The sequence below is a fragment of the Oncorhynchus keta genome, chromosome 13 (assembly GCF_023373465.1).
Source record: "Oncorhynchus keta strain PuntledgeMale-10-30-2019 chromosome 13, Oket_V2, whole genome shotgun sequence".
Taxonomy (NCBI): domain Eukaryota; kingdom Metazoa; phylum Chordata; class Actinopteri; order Salmoniformes; family Salmonidae; genus Oncorhynchus; species Oncorhynchus keta.
Window position 1 is genome coordinate 23,665,798 of NC_068433.1, and position 22,395 is coordinate 23,688,192.

At 45.0% G+C, this 22,395-nt stretch overlaps 1 protein-coding gene across 1 annotated transcript; it reads left to right on the top strand.

Moving 5' to 3' along the window:
- The first annotated feature begins 1,238 nt into the window (after positions 1 to 1,238).
- On the top strand, positions 1,239 to 22,184 carry mmp14a (matrix metallopeptidase 14a (membrane-inserted)). The gene is made up of 10 exons (XM_035783718.2): positions 1,239 to 1,745; positions 14,696 to 14,844; positions 15,127 to 15,249; positions 15,534 to 15,841; positions 16,426 to 16,587; positions 17,117 to 17,253; positions 18,953 to 19,091; positions 19,283 to 19,433; positions 19,619 to 19,734; positions 20,217 to 22,184. The coding sequence occupies exons 1-10, from the start codon at positions 1,650 to 1,652 to the stop codon at positions 20,537 to 20,539; spliced, it is 1,704 nt and encodes a 567-aa protein (XP_035639611.1). The 5' UTR covers positions 1,239 to 1,649; the 3' UTR covers positions 20,540 to 22,184.
- Positions 22,185 to 22,395: the final 211 nt, after the last annotated feature.

Consider the following 22,395-nt stretch of genomic DNA (forward strand, 5'->3'; position numbering starts at 1 on the left):
AATAAATTAATTAAAAATCCTACAATGTGATTTTCTGGATTTTTTTTCTCATTTTGTCTGTCATAGTTGAAGAGTACCTATGATGAAAATTACAGACCTCTCTCATCTTTTTAAGTGAGAGAACTTGCACAATTGGTGGCTGACTAAATACTTTTTTGCCCCACTGTATTTAAGATGGCGAGGAAAGCACTTTAAAAGAATAACCAAGTATCCTCTACTGACGGGATGAGCTCAATATCCTTCCAGGATACCCGGGCCAGGCTGATTAGAAAGGCCTGCTCGCTGAAGTGTTTTAGGGAGCGTTTGACAGTGATGAGGGGTTTTCGACCGCAGACCCATTACGGATGCAGGCAATGAGGCAGTGATCGCTGAGTTCCTGGTTGAAGACAGCAGAGGTGTATTTAGAGGGCAGGTTGGTCAGGATGATATCTATGAGGGTGCCCATGTTTACAGATTTTGGGTTGTACCTGGTAGGTTCATTGATCATTTGTGTGAGATTGAGGGCATCTATCTTAGATTGTAGGACGGCCGGGGTGTTAAGCATTTCCCAGTTTAGGTCACCTAACAGTACGAGCTCTGAAGATAGATGGGGGGCAATCAATTCACATATGGTATCCAGGGCACAGCTGGGGGCAGAGGGTGGTCTATAACAAGCTGAAACGGTGAGAAACTTGTTTCTGGAAAGGTGGATTTGATGGATTAGGTGGAGATGGAGGAACTCTCTCTCTCAATTCAATTCAATGGCCTTTATTGGCATGGGAAACATATGTTTACATTGCCAAAGCAAGTATCACAACCCTAAAATCACAATCCAGGCTATATCACAACCTGGGCGGCGCACAATTGGCCCAGCGTGTAGGCCGTCAATGTAAATAAGAATTTGTTCTTAACTGACTTGCCTAGTTAAATAAAGGTAAAAAAAATAAAAAATAAAACTGAAATAAACAATCAAAAATATACAGTAAACATTACACTCACAACATTTCCAAAGGAATAAGAGACATTTCAAATGTCATGTTATGCAGTGTTGTAACTATGCGCAAATAGTTAGTCTCTCTCTCTCTCTCTCTCTCTCTCTCTCTCTCTCTCTATTTATCTATCTGTTGAAGGACTCTTGTCGCGTTCCACAACAAGTTGGAACAAGGAAACTCGGAAATGTCAGATTTGCTAACTGGTTGTAGTTATACACGTGCCGCGATCAACGAATCAGCAAGTCGGACATTTCCGAGTTTCCTAGTTCCGACTAGCAAGCACAACCACGTCCACACGTCAGAGAGCGATGTCAAAATAGAGGGAAATAAAGAAAATAATTTGGGGGGACAAAAGAGAGAGGAACTATGAAGCGCTGAGATTGCAGCGATTTTTTCCCACCAACATCTGGATTTGAGTTTTTGAACAGATTTGTAAGATTATATATATATTTTTTACATGTATTTAATTATTTTTTTCTACCACAAAGGATTTGTTGTGTAGAACTTGAAGTGTGTCAAGAAAGTATCCATGAGGGCAGATTAGTGGCATATTATTTTGTTTTTTAAAGATCATCCCGACGGATTATAATTGATAACGTGGAAAAGCAATAGAAGCAATCCCGTTGTGAGGTTCTCTATATATCTTCCTTTTTGGGTAACTCGCACATATAGAGAGGAATGTTACCCCGGCTTGAGAAGGTGATCCAGCTCCTGACGCTGACGTGCGGACTGTTCTTTGGAGTTGTTTCAACGGAAAACGAAGTAAAAGCAGAGGTAAATCATTATGACAACATGCATAAACTCAGAAACTATTTAAAAACTATTTAAAAGTATAATAAGACAGACATTGCTTAAGGTTTATACGATAAGGGTGGAGGTATATATCAACTACTATGTGTTAATGCCAACTGTGTCTACACTTCTTTCTGTACCAGTCTTCATAATTGGCACTATTTTCTTTCTCTTGCTCTTTCATGATGCGGTGGCATGATCTTTAAATTGAGGGCAATTGAAAGGCAAGGTTAAAACCAGTGAACATTTCAGTAGAATCTGAAAAAGAGATGAAAATGCAAATAATACTCAGAAAAATAACATGACTCAGATTTTGTGGTTTAAAAGAGAAAGAAGTGAGGAGGGGTAAAAGCATTGGGGGAGTACAGAGTTGTGAAAATTCAAGTCAGCTGCTTTGTTCTAAGAAACTGGGGGCTGTGGTGTGTGTGTGTGTGTGTGTGTGTGTGTGTGGGCGGGTGGGTGGGTGGGTGGGGGGTAATGGTTTTCATCTGTACTGAGTTATGGTGGAGAGAGACTGGAGACTGGAGAGGAAGCTGTTCTCTCTTTTAGCAAACTGGACATGAAGACTGTCTGGAGCAACAGAGTAATCATACCTATTGTAACTGATGGGACACTACTAAAGTGTAGCCTACACAAACACTATATATTGTCACACTATATTGTGTCATGGTGTCCCTTCAAAATTATTAGGTGACATGATGCCTCTGGCCTGGGTTAATTCTAGATCCTGTTCTTCGGGAATTACAGATCTCTCTATCTACCCATCACAGTGTGCTTTTGGATACATCCAAAACCATCAAGAATAACCAACATTAGCCATGACTGCAATAGCCAATGGCCAAGTCAAAGGTATCCAATGGTGCTTATGCATTTCTCCTAGTCTTTTCATGCATTTCATGCATTTCTCCATGCATTTCTCCAAGCCTACCCATAGAGGTTGTTCTTATTAAGAAAGACAGGATGCTTGGAGGAACTCAGGTCCTGACTCAGTGACCACAAACAGCTGGTGTCTGAGTCAGCCAGACATGATGGACGTCTGAAATGGCACCCTATTCTTTATGCAGTCAGCGAGACATGGTCAACCACTGGTTGCACTGTCAGTTAGAAATGCCTGGGAAACTGTCCATTTACGAGGCCACAGTTTAGTGGACCAATCAATACAACATCTATAACCCTGTGATAATAGTGTAATAAGTGCACACACAACACTGAGACGGTAATAAAGCATACACAATAAGACTGCAGATGTTGATGCTGGGTCCATGACAGATCTAGGCTCCGTTTACCCATTCCAAATCCTACCCATAATGCCACCCGAAGTCCCATCAAATTTGCCCATGCTCGTACAGGAGTCGGCAGATTACCCAACCCCAAATCCCAAGGAATGCCATAAGCAAGATGGAAAGATCTGACCCTGGAACAGCAGTCGAGGGCAACTTCTACCTACTCTGCCCATAGCAGCCATGATGGAAGATGGGATTATCACTAATTAACGGTTTCTGGTTTACATCACCTGTGTGTAGTACACTGTATTTAACGGTAAACTGTGATGAATACGATGTCTGTTGTGTGGGAGGGATAAAAGAACAGAGCACGTGAGTGACGAATAGGCTAAGTAATGAATAGGGTTGAGTTGAGAGGATGGGAGGTTGATTTTTATGCTGACAAATTCTGAGTTACGGTATGAAAGCACCGAACTTAGTAGGAGTAGAATTCTCGGACATTCCTTTCAGTGATTTAGTATTAAGTCACTGCCCACGGAGTCCAACTTGATAGGCCAGGGAGGCTAAGCCTACAATTGAACTTAAAAGCTGTGATGAGTGAGGAGAATGTCTTAGCAAATATTCACAGTCATAGGCTTCTCTTAAGATCGGGCCGCGCTTTTTGAAATGGGATAGTAACAAAAAAGAGCTATACATCACAAAATACCTCTTTACTCTCTATTATGTACATTACTTTGTGCACATACAATAAATCCAAGAAAAAAAAACTCATTTTATTTCATTTTATTTCATTTTATTCACTTTTATTTACAATAACACCTTGTCTCACTTTTATAAAATTGCTGGTTGGACTTTATCTTAGCCAATGGAAGTGGAAAGGAATGGAAATGAGATGATCCATTTCACAGATCTCCACAACATATGTCTGAATCCGGAAGTCCTTGAAGTTTTTTTCCAACACGATAACAGCAGACACGATAACAGCAGACATCTGGAGGCAAGGTGACTAGCGTGTCTCGGGATCACAGGGAAGAGGTCATGCCAGGGGTCCAATCCCAAATGGGTTAGGCCCATGGAAATAGAAATACTAGAACGGGGATACATTCTCAGACCACAGTAATTTGGGGCGGCAGGTAGCCTAGTGGTTAGAGTGTTGACCCAGTAACCGGAAGGTTGCTAGATTGAATCCCCGAGCTGACAAGGTAAAAATTCTGCCCCTGAACAAAGTAGTTAACCCACTGTTCCTAACTGACTTGCCTAGTTAAATAAAGTTTAAATACATTTTTTAAAAATGGACAGTGTGGGTACCATAGAAATAGAATGAATAGTTCTATTTCTATGATCTGTATACTTAATACTGTTGCCGATCCATCCATCACAGAGCATTCACTTGAATGGGAATGTCTGCTCTATTGATTATATTTCTATGGTTTGTCTGGGTTGTTTTTGTATGGTTGAAGCACCCTGTTGGAAAAGTGCTGGCGCGTGCTGTTCTACAAGTGCTCGCTGTCACTTAAACATTTTCAGGCAGGAAAATATTCAGTTAATCTATCTGCCACAGGGAAAACAAACCAACCAACGGATGTCTATGGAGAGATGGTGTGTTTATCCATTCCCCTCAAGTGCTATCCCGGCAGTTTTCGTCCTAGAACCCATTATTTGTATAACAGTAGACATAGAATTTAGCCTTCGTGGCCCAGATGATTAAGGGATTTGCAACTTTCCCTTTCAAAACAATTCGATATGTATCTATATACACGGGCAAGAACAATATGTTTTAGTTTGAAGCAATTCGGTATGAATCAATGTGATTCGATGCATAAACACAGTCATTTTCCATGATAAATTATAATCTGTTGCTGATGGAGCTCATGAGCAGGGCCTCTCTTAGGTGTGTATTGGTGTGTGTGTGTGTGTGTGTGTGTGTGTGTGTGTGTGTGTGTGTGTGTGTGTGTGTGTGTGTGTGTGTGTGTGTGTGTGTGTGTGTGTGTGTGTGTGTGTGTGTGTGTGTGTGTGTGTGTGTGTGTAAATTATGTCTATGTGGTGTATAGGCACCTGAGCTGAGCCATAACGGAAACTGGAAATCTACCACCCCCCATCACCCACTAATTAATTTGTGCAGGTTAAAAGTGTTAAAGCTAGTAATGTATTAATATTTATCTTTAAAAAATAGCTATGATAAAGCCAATGAATATATAGCACAACTTTGTGTAACCCCCGTCTCATAATCAAATGGTTTAGTCCAGGTACTCCCAAACTGTGGTACGCGTACCCCCAGCGGTATTTGCAATGCCGTCGGGGGTACGCTAAATAATTTATTTTTACGTTAAAAAATTATTATTATTTAATTTTTTTCTTCACATTTTCAAACACATTTTCAAACATTTATATTTTCCAATGGGTCTATACATTTTGGGTGAGTTTTTTTTATCTCGTCTGAGTAGCCTCGTTTCACTGCTAAAAATAAAATGAAACCTTCTAGTGTTCAATGAAATAACAACACAATGTCAAATACAGGTAGCCTAGTCAAATAATTAACATCCAATCACATTAACCGTTACTCTCTCGTGGGAATTCCACTAACGGTCCGTATGTAGCTAAACGTAGCTGCTGCTCATTCTGTTTGCTCCAAAATGGATAAATGGTTAAAAAAGTAAGGCCTGCGTCCATAGAGACACATACCAACTCTACTGGTAGTACTAATACTAACAGCAGTACTACACCTGCACCTGTCAATGACAAGTTGTTCTGCTTCCATGAGCACATCCAATGCAAGCATCAGTCATTCTACATTTGTTGATAGACCAGCTAGCATGGACACTGACAGTTGTAAATTTGATGCAGCCGAAGAGCTACTGCCCCCTTACCCAGGAAAACACCGAACAACAGACAGGGACGTTGGACCATCGAAGAGGTGCAAATATGATGAGAACTACATTGATTTGGGATTCACTTATTGGGAGTAGTGCCTTTCCTCAGCCAAGGTGTGTTATATGTGCAAGTACTATCTCACAACTCGATGAAATCTTCACTCTTGCGCAGACATTGAGAAACAAAACATGGCAATTTGAGAAATAATCCACAGGAGTTTTTCAGCAAACAACACTATTTCACAACGCATCAGTGACATGGCAGGAGATTTGAAACAATTACTGCTTCGCATACAAGCCAGAGAATTATATGAGTTACAGCTGGGTGAGTTGACAGATGTGGCAGGCCTGGCACAGCTCCTGGTATATCTGTTACGTTTATGGGGGTCAATTAAGGAAGAGATCCTCTTCTGCAAACCACTGGAAACCAGGACAACAGGAGAGGATATTTTTAAAGTACAGGACAGCTTTGTGACATCAAATGGACTTTGGTGGTCAATATGTGTTGGTATCTGTGCTGATGGCGCAAAAGTCATGACAGGGAGACAATGCGCATTAAAGCAGTTGATCCCGACGCCATTTGGGTACACTGCAGCATCCACCGAGAGGCTCTTGCTGCCAAGGGAAAGCCTGACTGCTTGAAAGATGTTTTGGACACTACAGTGAAAATGGTTACATCCAGAAGTGCGCTGGTTATCAAGTGGCAAAGTATTGACATGCTTTTTTGAATTGAGAGACGAGCTTAAAGTTTTCTTTACTGACCATCATTTTCACTTGTCTGACCGGTTGCATGATGACAAGTTTCTCACACGACTGGCCTGTCTGGGTGATGTTTTTTCTCACCTGAATCATCCTAATCTAGGATTACAGGGACTCTTCGCAATTATATTGAAATTTGCGGGACAAAACTGAGGCTATGATTAAGAAGTTGGAGCTCTTCTCCGTCTGCATTACCAAGGACAACACACAGGTCTTTCCATCATTGTATTGTTTTTTGTGCAAATTAACTCAAGTTTACGAACAATGTCAAATGTGACATAGCGAAGCACCTGAATGAGTTGGGTGGGCAATTACGCAGGTACTTTCCCAAAACGAATGACACAAGCAACTGGATTCGTTATCACTTTCATGCCCTGCCTCCAGTCCACTTACCGATATCTGAACAAGAGAGCCTCATCGAAATTGCAACAAGCGGTTCTGTGAAAATTGAATTTAACCAGAAGCTACTGCCAGATTTCTGAATTGGGCTGCGCTCAGAGTATCCTGCCTTGGCAAATCACGCTGTTAAGACACTGATGCCCTTTGCAACCACGTACCTATGTGAGAGTGGATTCTCAGCCCTCACTAGCATGAAAACTAAATACAGGCACAGACTGTGTGTAGAAAAAGACAGACTCCAATACAACCCAACATTGTAGAGTTATGTGCATCCTTTCAAGCACACCCTTCTCATTAACCTGTGGTGAATTATTCACAATTTTTGATGAACAGATAAGGTTTTATATGTAAGATGGCTAAATAAAGAGAAAAATGATTGATTATTATTATATTATTATTTGTGCCCTGGTCCTATAAGAGCTCTTTGTCACTTTCCACGAGCCGGGTTGTGACAAAAACTCACACTCATTCTTATGTTTAATAAATGTATTGTTTAGTGTGTGTGTGGCAGGCTTACAATGATGGGGAAAAAAACATTTGAGAGTCCACTGATCCTGGTGCTGGAGGGGGTACGCAGCTGGAGGTTGAATGTTTGAAGGGGTACGGGACTATAAAAAGTTTGGGAACCACAGGTATAGACTGTTTGGAAGTTGATTGACCATGCAGTGCAGGTAGAAGATGTTTGACTATGCAGTGCAGGTAGAAGATGTTTGACTATGCAGTGCAGGTAGAAGATGTTTGACTATGCAGTGCAGGTAGAAGATGTTTGACTATGCAGTGCAGGTAGAAGATGTTTGACTATGCAGTGCAGGTAGAAGATGTTTGACTATGCAGTGCAGGTAGAAGATGTTCGACCGTGCAGTGCAGGTAGCAAAGGTGATTGGCTGTCCTCGTCATGAAATGATAAACTTTACCCTGTATGTCTAAAAATGACCACATATACTGATTGTTTCAAGCAAAACTACCAAAACTATTGCCGATGGTGAACCTGAACAATCCAAATCAAATCTAATGTAAGATCAGCATGTAGCAAACTGCGCACATCAAGCAGTTTGACTCGATTACCGATAGTGCCTGGGGTGGTTTGGTATGCAAAGTGACCTGTAGATCAATGACTGTCAACATAATTCCATGCTTAGTTCAACCCTGAAGGAGAGGACGCAGTTGTCACAAAAGATGAGAGGTATTTTCGGAAGGTAGAAAGAATTGTAAACCGCCGATTCGTAATGTTTGAATGGATTTTCTTACCAATGCGTGACCGGTTTGGGGCCCCCGGACCTATGCACTCATATCTTAAACTATTTAATCAGGGGCCGATGTGTATCGGTGAATCGTTACATCCCAATATGAACCCAGATTAGGAAATTGAGGCTCATAAACTGATAGGCTTTGACAATATGCATAGGACACCTACGGTTTGGTTGGGTGTAATTGTGTAGACTGGAGCCATGTGCAAGCTAGCGTCCTGTGTTGACTAGGCCATACTTGGCCGCTTGAGGCGTAGGCTTAAGAGTAGCCAAGTGTATTATTATGTTATAAATGGTCGCTCCTTTAGCCTAGAACTCAGTTATTCTACATTGTATTAAGCGTGTATATACAGTAAAAGTAATTTAGTTAGTTAGCATTAGCGTGTAGCCCCGGTTTGGGTTGAAATGGGTCAGAGAAGTGGGACGCCACACTAGGAGGCCAGGGAGGCTAATGTGTCTCTCAGACTGAGCCGCTTACGACCAAATTCTGGTGTCTGTTTTTTCCGTTGGCACCATCTGAAGGGGAATAACTGACTCAGTCAACTCCGTCTCCCTCAATATAAAATTAAACTTTAATACTCCTGTCCCCTATTTTCTGACCCTTTTCTTTGTTTTAATTTTTTTACATCCTTATCCCCCATTTCTTTCTCACTTTCCTTCATTGTCGTTCCATACGTCAATCCCAATGAACATTTTATTTTTCCTTTTCTCTCTCTCTCTCTCTCTCTCTCTCTCTCTCTCTCTCTCTCTCTCTCTCTCTCTCTCTCTCTCTCTCTCTCTCTCTCTCTCTCTCTCTCTCTCTCTCTCTCTCTCTCTCTCTCTCTCTCTCTCTCTCTCTCTCTCTCTCTCTCTCTCTCTCTCTCTCTCTCTCTCTCTCTCTCTCAGCATCAGTGAACTATTAAAAAAGAGAGTCGGGAAAAGATGCCACTAATTCCGCTGCCTAAAGAAAACCAGATCCACTATAAAAGACATGTGGACTGAGAGGGCTGAAAACAGCTCTTTTCAGTTTGCTTGAAACCCAAATATCTGCAGTATCTTCACGCTTGGCAGAATTGCTTCTTGCTTAAACACCTTATTGTAACACTTTTCCTCCTCTTCTGAGGAGGAGTAGGAAGGATCGGACCAATATGCAGCATGGTAAGTGTTTGTCATTTTATTAAACTGAACTGAACGCTACAAAGTAAACAAAAATAACAACTAAGACAGAAAACAACTACCCACAAATCGTAGTGGGAAAACAGGCTGCCGAAGTATGGTTCTCAATCAGAGACAACGATAAACAGCTGCCTCTGATTGGGAACCATACCAGGCCAAACACAGAAATACAAAAACATTGAACACATAGAATGCGAGGGTCTTGGCATCTGTCAGTCTGGCGGCCTGGTGCGGGCGTGGTTTCCACCTGTCTTGACCCACTTTGGCGTTTGGGGTTTTAGGCTGGGTTTCTGTACGGGAGACTCTGGCAGCACCGGACAGGCGGGAGACTCTGCAGCGCCGGACAGGCGGGAGACTCTGGCAGCGCCGGACTGGCGGGAGACTCTGGCAGCGCCGGACTGGCGGGAGACTTGGCATTTGACAGGCGGGAGACTCTGGCAGCGCCGGAAAGGCGGGAGACTCTGGCAGCGCCGGACAGGCGGAGATCTGGCAGCGCCGGACTGGCGGGAGACCTGCAGCGCCGGACTGGCGGGAGACTCTGGCAGCGCCGGACAGGCGGGAGACTCTGGCAGCGCCGGAAAGGCGGGAGACTCTGGCAGCGCCGGACAGGCGGGAGACTCTGGCAGCGCCGGACTGGCGGGAGACTCTGGCAGCGCCGGACTGGCGGGAGACTCTGGCAGCGCCGGACTGGCGGGAGACTCTGGCAGCGCCGGACAGGCGGGAGACTCTGGCAGCGCCGGACAGGCGGGAGACTCTGGCAGCGCCGGACAGGCGGGAGACTCTTGCAGCGCATGACAGGCGGGAGACTCTGGCAGCGCCGGACAGGCGGGAGACTCTGGCAGCGCCGGACAGGCGGGAGACTCTGGCAGCGCCGGACAGGCGGGAGACTCTGGCAGCGCCGGACAGGCGGGAGACTCTGGCAGCGCCGGACAGGTGGGAGACTCTGGCAGCGCCGGAGTGAAAAGCGGCTCTGGCAGCTCCGGAGTGAAAGGCGGCTCTGGCAGCTCCTGACTGACGGGCGGCTCTGGCAGCTCCTGACTGACGGTCGGCTCTGGCAGCTCCGGACAGGAGGGAGACTCTGGAAGCGCCGGACAGGCGGGAGAACCTGGAGGGAGGAGACGGAGAGACAGCCTGGTGTGTGAGGCTGCCACAGGACCCACCAGGCTGGGGAGACCTACAGGAGGCCTGGTGTGTGGAGGAGGCACAGGATGGACCGGACTGTGGGGGAGCACTGGAGCTCTGGTGCGCAGCCTTGGCACCACTCCTCCAGGCTGGATGACCACTTTAGCCCGGACCCTCCAGAGTGCAGGCACAGGTTGAACTGGGCTGTGGGTGAGCACTGGAGATCTGGTGCATACCAGTCGCACCTCTCCCTTAGGCTCAATGCCCACATTCGCCCGGCACGGGCGGAGTGCAGGCATAGGGCGCACTGCACCCTCCCAGCGCCCGGAGACACAGCACGCAGAGCCGGCGCAGGATACCCTGGGCCGAAATGGCGTACTGGAGACCAAACACGCTGAGCCGGCACAATACGCCCTGGCTGGATGCCCACTCTCGCATGGCACTTGCGGGGGGCTGGTCTATAGCGCACCGGGCTATGAGCGCGTACTGGCGACACCGTGCGCTTGACCGCATAACACGGTGCCTGACCAGTACTGCGCTTCTACCGGTAAGCACAGGGAGTTGCCTCAGGTCATTCGCCTGACTCCACCAATCTCCCCATGTGCCTCTCCCCCAAAAATTGGGGGGCTGCCTCTCGTGCCTGTTGCGCTACCTTACCTCATATCACCGCCGCTCAGATTTCGCTGCCTCCAGTTCTTCTGGAGCGTCGATATTCCCCAGCCTGTGCCCAGGGTCTCTTGCCGTCCAATATCTCCTCTCAAGTACAGGAGTCCAGAACCCTCTGCTCCTGGTTACCACGCTGCTTGGTCCTTTCTTGGTGGGTAGTTCTGTAATGGTTTTCTTCTTCCTCTGATGAGGAGTCCATAATATATTTAATAAACTGAAAACAGAATACAAAAGAACAAGAGAAATACATTTTAAAAACGAAACAGTTCTGTATGGAAAACACAGACACAGAAAACAACTACCCACAACCCATAATGGGAAAACAGGCTGCCTAAGTATGGTTCTTAATCAGAGACAACGATTGACAGCTGCCTCTGATTGGGAACCATACCAGGCCAAACACAGAAATACAAAACCTAGAAATACAAACCTAGAATGCCCACCACAACTCACGCCCTGACGAAACTAAAACAGGGACATACACAAGGAACTAAGGTCAGGACGTGACACTTATGGTATATATTTGTAAGTTAGTCTAGTGGCCAGCTATCTAAACTTGCAGTAAGCATGGTCAAATTACCAGCTGGGCTTGGGCCCATTGCCATTTTTAATATGATAACTGATGGTCAAACATTTGCCTCCACCTTATGGAACGTTTTGTAGAATTGCACGAAATTAGCAGAAAAACTGCAAAAAAAATGGAGGGGGGGGCCCCCCATCAAAGTTTCACATCCCTGGTAGTATACAGTAGTGAGTATACAGTAGGTAGTATACAGTAGTGAGTATACAATAGGTAGTATACAGTAGGTCATCCGGTTGTCTAATACTTTCATGAGTGTCTGTTGGACCGGATCTATATTTGTCATCAATCTACTCGTTATTTTATTTTGCAGGTCACACAGCCTGTCTTTGTTGAAATGCATTTCCTTCGAATATATGAATCGCTGCAAATTGCGTAACTTATAGGGACTTGCGTCTGTTTACTAAAACCGCAGTTACATGACCCTAGGCTATGACCACACACACATGGGTTTGTAGTTACCCTAAGGCTGGCAATAAGCGACGTAGAAGTCCTACTAAATAGAACCTTTGACTGGAACTGCTGCTGGGAGTTCCAGAGGAGAGTTGCATGATGGGATAGCTGGCGTTGTCAGAAGGGATGTGAGGCTTTGGGAGATAGAAAGAGAGAGGGGGGAAGAGCAGAGGGTGGGGGACAAGTGGTGGAGAGAGGAGACCAAGATAGAGAGGGAGAGAAATGAGAGAGAGGTAGACTGAGAGAGAAGGAGAGCGAGAGGAGAGAGTCTTCTCGTTGTGGGGGAAACTTTTCATCCTGACTGAGCTGAAAGTGTTTTCACAGAGCCAGACTCGTCACCACAGTGGAGCCACAGCGCACACTAGGAGCAGTCAGATAGAGAGATGGAGAGAGGGGGAGCTTGGAGGGAGTTAGATATACAGACATGGAGAGAGGTTGTTGGAGGTGGGGACCAGATGGATTGATACTGTGTGTAGGTCTTGCTGAAAGAGGGGGCTGGTTGCAGTACTGACATGAGCAAAGGGAGAGTTTACCTCACTCTGCAGCCTATAATTGAACCTTGTTTTTCACCCTGTCTGCCGTGGCTGTGTGTGGTAATATCTCTGCCCAGGTACAAGCCAGCCATTTCCTCACTCTTACTCTCTTACTCTCCTCTCGTTTTCCTCCCTCATTTAAATTCAACTCTTCTCGATATTAAAAAAGACCTCTCATCTAAAACGACATGAGAGAGAGACATTCTAGGAAAGAGTCAGGCTGACTATATTCACCCAACTAACTAAAATGTATACTATTATATAGACACACATGGTTGGGGGGTTTAAGAGAAAAGGAGATAGAGAGAGATGGAATAAATTAGAGAGAGGGTTGGGTTTTTTCTGGGATTACAGAAGAATTCTCTGTAATTCCACTGACTGAATTTGTGGAAAAGATTGAGACACTCACTGACTGCCTGTCTGTGCAGCACACACACACACACACAAGTGCGCGCGCTAACACGCACGCACACTCATCTTGTCTCTCACCCACACACATGAACAAACTTGTCCATGATGTTTGATAACATTACGTCGGACTAGAATGAATCATCTCCATTAGGTTGATGTTTGTCTGAGGACATCTTTCTCTCTCTCGCTCTCTCTAATAGAGAGACTGTTGCACTGATGTACTCCATTTGGCCAGAGGCTTAAGCAGCTCCGCATGACTGCTCTTGTATTTGAGAGCGAGATAGGTGAAAGTTTAGCACTTCTTGGTCAGACATTTGACTGAAACGCCATACCCAGCTAACTCATAACGTTCTGAGAACCATATGTTTCTTACATCTTGGTGAGAGCGTGGTCGTCCTATGGTTATTTTGCATACCACCTTCTTACAACTTTCTGGGAGTGGCGCAGGATAGTCGCTAAGCTATATTTCATCTAGTTATAAGTATGATCTCACCTGGTTAAAAGCCTCACTACCACTACTCTGATGCGGTCCCGTGTGGCTCAGTTAGTAGAGCACGGTTGTGGGTTCGATGCCCACTGGGGGAAAAGATAAGAGCCTCTGCTGAATCACTCAAATGTCAAATGAATCATAGATGTTGTTAGTATAGATGTCACTCCTCTCTCCCTCGACATAGGCATGTAGGGTCTAGAAAGCACACGTCTATTTTCTATGAGCCCCCGTGGTTCTGACTGAGAGAAAATATGAAATTCTGGGGATCCACGTCTGAGATGACATCAGTGTTATGGTTCTACTGTGATTTATTTGGCTCGATTCTCTTCCCTCATTTCTCCTTACAATCCCACAACAAGGTCACAGTTTCCTTTTAAAATGCCAAGCATAAGCTAAGGAGCAAGTTTTTAATGTGTATAAATGGAATTACATTGCAGTAACTCTTGCAATAAGAATAGTTTTTTGTATAATTCAGTGTGTGTGTGTGTGTGTGTGTGTGTTCAGTCTGGCCGATCTCTGTCTGTTTGCTGTTGTAAGGAAGGGAGTGTGTGTTCCTGGGTACAACACGGTTTTGGTTCAATGTCAGCTTTGCATCGGTTTATTCAAACACTGGATACTAAAACTCCCATCCACCCACCCAGATCTCTCTCGCTCTCCCTCTCAAGTTCTATCTTTTTCAATCTCTCTCTGTCACCCTCACACACTCACACACGCACGTTCAGATAAGCACTGTAAGTAGGCAAACAGGCACACCCACAGATATTGACACACATGTACACACAAAACATTCTTTACAATGACATCCTGGGTCGGTTTCTGTGTTGTTTCTGGCTGATGGAAATGGTGGGAAAATCCAGAGAGAAAGAGAGAGAGGAATGAGGAGAGAGAGAGAGATGTGTGTTTATCTGTGTCTGTGTGTGTGTGTGTGTGTGTGTGTGTCCCTTTCTACCATTATCTTCAAAGACATTGAATTGTCCAGGGTCTAACTGTCTCTACCCTCCCATCTCTCCTCTTTCTATCCCAGGTGTGGCTTCAGCAGTATGGCTACCTGCCTCCAGGGGACGTCCGGGCCCAGGCTATCCGCTCCCCCAAGTCCATCAATACGGCCATCACAGCCATGCAGAAGTTCTACGGCCTCACCGTCACCGGATCTATGGACACCAACACCCTACAGTGAGTCCTGAGTGACCAGGACAAAGTCAAAGAATGCAAATATTTAAGCGTTATGCGCATAACGTTTTGATAAAGATTCATGCTGTTGGCTGTTTTTAAAGTACCCGTGAGAATTGTAGCCTCAGAATTGTATACAGAACAGCTAACCCACTTTAAGTGATGTCATTACCCCAGATGTGGTACAAAACCCATTCATATGCTCTAATGATTTACTCAGATATAGACATTGTACAGTTTGCAACATGGTAAAGGTAACAAACAGGTGTGCCTTGCTGTTGCCAGGGCGATGAAGCGGCCGCGTTGTGGCGTACCAGACAAGTTTGGATCTGAGCTGAAGAGCAACCTGAGGAGGAAGAGATACGCCGTACAGGGGCTGAAGTGGGACAAACAAGAAGTCACTTTCAGGTAAGACAGCACAGCTTTACGACTACAACACAGCTAATATGTACGCAGTGAGTCTAACTTCCTCATATAAGAATTACACATACATTATAAATAAAATATTTATATCAAGTAGCTTGTTAGATCTAGAGCTCTTAAAGAATATTAATCAGTCAAAACGGGATCATATTGAGATTGCATCTAGCAAAGGTTGCACAAACGCAACCAATACACATTTCAGAAGATATTATTATATATTTATTCTTTAAAACGTCAAATATGCTATTTCCTTCCTTTCCCTCACCTAGCATACAGAACTACACCCCTAAGATTGGGGAACACGCCACATACGAGGCTATCCGCCGGGCGTTTAAGGTGTGGGAGGCAGCCATCCCTCTCCGCTTCCGTGAGATCCCTTACAGCCACATCAGGGACAAGGTCGACAAGTACGCTGACATCATGCTCTCGTTCTCCGAGGGTTTCCACGGCGACAGCACGCCGTTCGATGGCGAGGGCGGCTTCCTGGCCCACGCGTACTTCCCCGGGAACGGGATAGGGGGCGACACGCACTTTGACAACGCCGAGCCCTGGACTACCGGCTACGTCGACCAAGGGGGTAAGAGACAAGGGAAATGGGGAGGGGAAGAGGAAAGTGAGGGAGAGGGGGAGGAAGAGGGAGAAGGTGAGCAGGGAAGGCTGGTGGGAGGAGCTATAGGAGGATGGGCTCATGGTAATGGCTGGAACAGAACAGATGGAACGTGTCAAAACACATGAAAACCACGTTTGACTCCGTATCCATTTATCCCATTCCAGCCATCACCATGAGCCCGTCCTCCTATAGCTCCTCCCACCAACCTCCACTGAAGGTGAGAGATTATCAGAAAGAGGAGTGAGAGCTGGAAGAGGGGCGAGACCAGGGGGGAGAGAGGAGATGAGAAGCGAATGGGGGGGAAGCGTAGAGACTTAAACAGGAGGTACAGGGAGTGGGAGCGAGTGAAAATAGACACCTGAGTGTTTTTCACTGGGTTGTCTGGAAGTTGGAATTAAGTCGGTCTGAATTACACAGTACTGTTCGGGCGCGTCTGTACTTTGTTTGGTAAACGTGCTACTTTTACTCTCTTTTCAAACGGTCTTTTCCCTCTTCCCACCTTTTCCCTTCTTCCTCCTCTTGCTTCCTCCTCTCTCTCTCTACCTCTGTAGGTAATGATGTGTTCCTGGTTGCGGTCCATGAGTTGGGTCATGCCCTGGGTCTAGAACACTCCAACGACCCATCTGCCATCATGGCTCCATTCTATCAGTGGATGGACACAGAGAACTTCCAGCTGCCTGATGACGATCGCCGCGGCATCCAGGCAGTCTATGGTAAACTCCTACGCTCTTAGAAAAAGGGTTCCGAAAAGGTTCTTCAGCTGTCCCCATAGGAGCACCCTTTTTTATTCCAGGTAGAATACTTTTTGGTTCCAAGTATAACTATTTTGGGTTCCATGTAGAACCCTCCGTGGATGAGGTTCTACATGGAACTCAAAAGGGTTCTACCTGGAACAAAAGGGTTCTAACTGGAACTAAAAAGGGTTCTAACTGGAACTAAAAAGGGTTCTTCAAAGGGTTCACCCAGGGGAACAGCCGAAGAACCCTTTTAGGTTCTAGATAGCACCTTTATTTCTAAGAGTGTAGTTTCATAGAATGTTATAGCAATGTTCCTGGAATGTTACAGCAATATTTAATACCGACTGTCTCTTTATAATGATTCAGGAAGGCTAAACAGGCAGGAAGTTCTTGTCTAGTTCACAGAAAGAAGGACTTCACATTCATTTTGTCAACTCAGTTCTCACTCAAGTCCACCTCTGGTTATCATCTTTCCTCATTTTGTCTTGATTGTGTCCGACCACAGGGTCGTCCGGAGCTCCTCCCCCTCCCCCCCGCCCCACCAGACCCTCCAAACCAGACCACCCCGGACACGGACCAGATGTCTGTGAGGGACACTTCGACACCATCGCCATCCTCAGGGGGGAGATGTTTGTCTTTAAGGTAAATATGGAACACATAAACGACTACATAGGCTAACACATAACCACATCGAAACACATGGCACAGAAATACACACATATTGGCATATAGTGCATTTGGAAAGTATTCAGACCTTTTGACTTTTTCCATATTTTGTTCAGTTTTTTGTTTGTTTTTATTCCTCATCAATCAAAGACAATAGCCGATGATGACAAAGCGAAAACTGAAATATCACATTTACACAAGTATTCAGACCCTTTACTTTGTTGAACCGACTTTGGCAGCGATTACAGCCTCAAGTCTTCTTGGGTATGACGCTACAAGCTTGGCACACCTGTATTTGGGGAGTTTCTCCCATTCTTCTCTGCAGATTCTCTCTGTCAGGTTAGATGGGGAGCGTTGCTGCACAGCTATTTTCAGGTCACTCCAGAGATCTGAAGTCTGGGCTCTGGCTGGGCCACTCAAGGACATTCAGAGACTTGTCCCGAAGCCACTCCTGCGTTGTCTTGGCTGTGTGTTTAGGGTCGTTATCCTGTTGGAAGGTGAACCTTTGCCCCAGGCTGAGGTCCTGAGCGCTCTGGAGCAGATTTTCATTAACAATCTCTCTGTACTTTTCTGTACTTTGCGCCATCTTTCCCTGGATCCTGACTAGTCTCCCAGTCCATGCCACTGAAAAACATCTCACAGCATGATGCTGCCACCACCATGCTTCACCGTAGGAATGGTGCCAGGTTTCCTCCAGATGTGACGCTTGGCATCCAGGCCAAAGAGTTCAATCTTGGTTTCATGAGACCAGAGAATCTTGTTTCTCATGGTCTGAGAGTCTTTAGGTGCCTTCTGGCAAACTCCAAGGGGGCTGTTATGTGCCTTTTACTGAGGAGTTGCTTCTGTCTGGCCACTCTACCATAAAGGCCTGATTGGTGGAGTACTGCAGAGATGTTTATCCTTCTGGAAGGTTCTCCCATCGCCACAGAGGAACTCTGGGGCTCTGTTAGAGTGACCATCGGGTTCTTGGTCACCTCCCTGACTCTATTTGGCTGGGCGGCCAGCTCTAGGAAGTGTCTTGGTGGTACCAAACTTCTTCCATTTAAGAGTGATGGAGGCCACTATTGTCTTAGGGACCTTCAATACTGCAGAAATGTGTTGGTACAGTTCCCCATTTCTGTGTCTCGACACAATCCTGTCTTGGAGCTCTACGGACAATTCCTTCAACCTCATGGCTTGGTTTTTGCTCTGACATGCACTGTCAACTGTGGGACCTTATATAGACAGGTGTGTGCCTTTCCAAATCATGTCCAATCAATTGAATTTACCACAAGTGGACTCCAATCAAGTTGTAGAAACATCTCAAGGATGACCAATGGAAATAGGATGAACCTGAGCTCAATTTCGAGTCTCATAGCAAAAGGTCTGAATACTTATGTAAATAAGGTATTTCTGTTTTTATGCTAACATTTCAAAGAACCTTTTTTCACTTTGTCATTATGGGGTATTGTGTGTAGATTGATGGGGGAAAAAATTGATTTTATACATTTTAGAATAAGGCTGTAACGTAACAAAATGTGGAAAATGTCAAGGGGTCGGAATACTTTCTGAATGCACTGTAAATGCACTTACACCCACTGAGAAGGACTGAATGGCACATCAAGTCACTCAACTACCAAACCTATGTGTGCGTGTATGTACTGTACTCTGTAAACACTCTATCTTTCCGGTGAAGGATAAGTGGTTGTGGCGTGTTCGGAACAACAAGGTGCTCCAGGGTTACCCCATGCCCATCGGTCACTTCTGGAAGGGACTGCCACCAAACATCAACGCTGCCTACGAGAGGAACGATGGCAAATTTGTATTTTTCAAGGGTAGGTTCACTTCAATCGGCAATGTCTTTTTCAGTTTTTCGCATGATGGTTTTGCATTGGCATTGATAAGCCCATTCTAGCTACTGGTAGTCATTTATTGTTTTGTTTGTATATCCTTCTCAGATCTGTGTGCTTATAGATTTTCTCTCCCCTCCTCCTCCTTCCCTCCCTCTCCCTCTTCCTCCCCCCAGGTGACAAGTACTGGGTGTTCACAGAGTCCAGTATGGAGCAGGGTTACCCTAAGACTCTGAAGGAGCTGGGCACAGGGCTGCCCAAAGACAAGCTGGACGCTGCCCTCTTCTACACCCCCACCGGACAGACATACTACTTCCGAGGGACCAAGTGAGTTGTCTTTCATCCTTCATTCCTTTCTTTATTTCTTTCCTTTTTTTTCTGTGTACCTTTCTATCTGAAAAAACGAAGCAGATTCATCCGCTATCCATCCCTATCTTCTTCTTTCTTCCTCTCTTTTGGTTGTTTTTCTCTCTCCCGTCCCTCTCCGTAACCTGCCTCTCTCTGTCTCTCAGGTATTACCGTTTCAATGAAGAGTCCCAGACTGTGGACAGAGACTACCCCAAACCCATCAACACATGGCAGGGTGTCCCCGACAACATTAAGGCTGCCATCATGAGCGAAGAAGGATGTAAGTGTGTCAAGGCGTGCATGTTAAAGTGGATGTTCTTTAGAGTGCCACTGAGCATTATATAAATCGAAAAGGATAAAAATGACAGTTCTTTTGTGATATTAGAGGAGGCTATCATAGACCACAGCAACACACTGTAATTTCTGAAAGTAATCATAATTAAGCAATAATGGCCTGAGGTGGTGTGGTATATGGCCAATATACCACGGCTAGGGGCTTATCTTATGCACCACGCAACACGGAGTGTCTGGACAGAGCCGTGGTATATTGCCGTGGTATATTGGCCAATAATCACAAGCCCCCGAGATGCCTTATTGCTATTATGAACTGGTTACCAATGTAGTTACAGGAGGTTTATTTCGTACCCACGGTATACAGTTTGATATGCCACGGCTGTCAGCTGTCAGGGCTCGAACCACCCAGTTTCTAATCAGATTTATATCGGACCTTTCATCCTCCTTCTCTTCTAACATTCTTTCCAGCCTACACCTACTTCTACAAAGCCAACAAGTACTGGAAGTTCAACAACCAGCACATGAGGGTGGAGTCGGGCTACCCCAAATCAGTGCTCAGCGAATGGATGGGCTGCGCGGGGGAGGAGCCTAAGAAGCGGGACGGCGAGGAGGAAGTGATCATCATCGAGGTGGAGGAGGGAGAAGGCGGGGCCACGGCGGCGGCCGTGGTGATCCCTCTCCTCCTATTGGTCTGTGTGGTCCTCACTCTGGGAGCCCTGCTGTTCTTCAGGAAGTACGGGACGCCACGACGTCTCCTCTACTGCCAGAGATCTCTACTGGATAAGGTCTAGAGACGAACTGAACGAATGAAGAATGCAGAGGGACAGAAAGAGAGAGAGCGACTGAATGAATTGAAAGATTGAAAGAAAAGGGGGTTTGGGAGGGTAAGGGTAGGGATGAGGGTGAGTAAAGTAGGCTGAAAGGAGTTTGGGTTTTAAAAGAGAAGGGGTAATGGAAGGGCTGTTGGACATGGGGTTTGGTTGGTTGGTTGGTTGGTTGGTTGGTTGGTTGGTTGGTTGGTTGGTTCGTATACAGCCCAGAAGACGAGAAAGCGGGAGAGGGACAGGGAGGAGGGAGGAGAGAGTCAATCAGGAAAGACAAAAGTATGTTATCTATTTACATGTACAGCTCTGCGAGTTTGAAATTAGGAACAGGCCCCTACACAAAACACAGAGGAAGGGAATTATTAGATGATGATCGTGATCAACGTTCAGTGTGGTCGACACCCCATCTGCAATAAATCTACTGTCTCCATGTGTCCTTCCATTCTATCCCTTCTCATTCTTCCTCTCCTAAAATCTCCATCCCATCTACTTGACGACTCCAGCTGAACTGCTGTCTGAATTACATTTGAAACCTTTATACAGCTACTTTGCGCTTTCATTTTTGGTTTCGCCCTAATGATGAAACCCAGGGCCGAACACAAACAAACGAACAGCTCTCTCTTCCTTTTCTCCTACCACTGAGAGAAGACACTAACCCCAGTCTCTCACTGTGCTCACGCCAGCACCACGGTCTTATAGTCGTGGTTGTATTGCGAGGAGCATGCTATGGGCACTACCCTCGCCGCTAATGAGATGATGAAGGGGTAGATGTGAAGGTGTTGTATATTGTACACCCCTCCTGCCTCGAGTCATAGTGAGAAAGGCTAAGGTCTTGTCATAGAGGGTCAAAGACTGTTTGTATCCTAAAAAAAAAGGAGCTTCCCCACCCAGTTTACAAATGTATCTGAAATCGCACAGGCCCTTGGTACAGAGCCTGGTCTCAGTAAGCAGTCAAAGTTGGATGGAATTAAAGTAGCCATTTTGGCTCAACAATAAAGCCAGTGGCTCAACAATAAAGCCAGTTTCAATATTACTCCATGGAAAGGCAGTGAAGTTTCATTACATGTCACCCCATTCCAAATACTAATGTATTATCGTGTTTGTTATGTTTTTGTTACTATCATTGTTATAAATGTTGTTGTTATTATTATGACTATGGTTATTATTATTATTGTTGTTGTTCTCCAGGTGTAGTCGTACAGTAAATGATGTTTGTTGTTTTTGTACATTGTCATTTCAAGTCCTGCTGGACAGAGACAATAACATGGCAAAGATAATCAAAATGGCTCCCAAATTTCACATTTGAGTGGTGGACTTGGGCGACTTTGAAAGTGTTTCCTTTTCTGAAACACTACTTTTCCCATTGCTTGGTTGGCATATAAGAACAATCAAACAAAACTATTTATAAGCAATTCTGATGATGCTTAATGTTTTTAAGTATTACACAAATTGAAAAATTAAGTAGAATTGTTTTAGTAATAACAATGATAACGGTAATGATATTTATAATGATAATGATATAAAAAAAAATTAAAAGGGAATTAAATTGTTTTGCCTGTTTCACCTTTTTGCATTTCACGAGTTAAAATTAAATAAAAAATATTTTCTAAAATGAGTCATGCGTTACTTTTTGGTAGCGATTTTCTGTTATCGTAACACACACAAACACACACACACTGGGGAAGAGAATGGCCTTCGGACTGACTAACAAATAGCAGCCTGGCCTCACCACTATTCAAACAGGACTAGGAATGCTGAGCAAACAACAGAATGAAGAGCTGCTTCTCTGGTTCTGTGCATTCCAACTTGTTGTTAACCAGCTA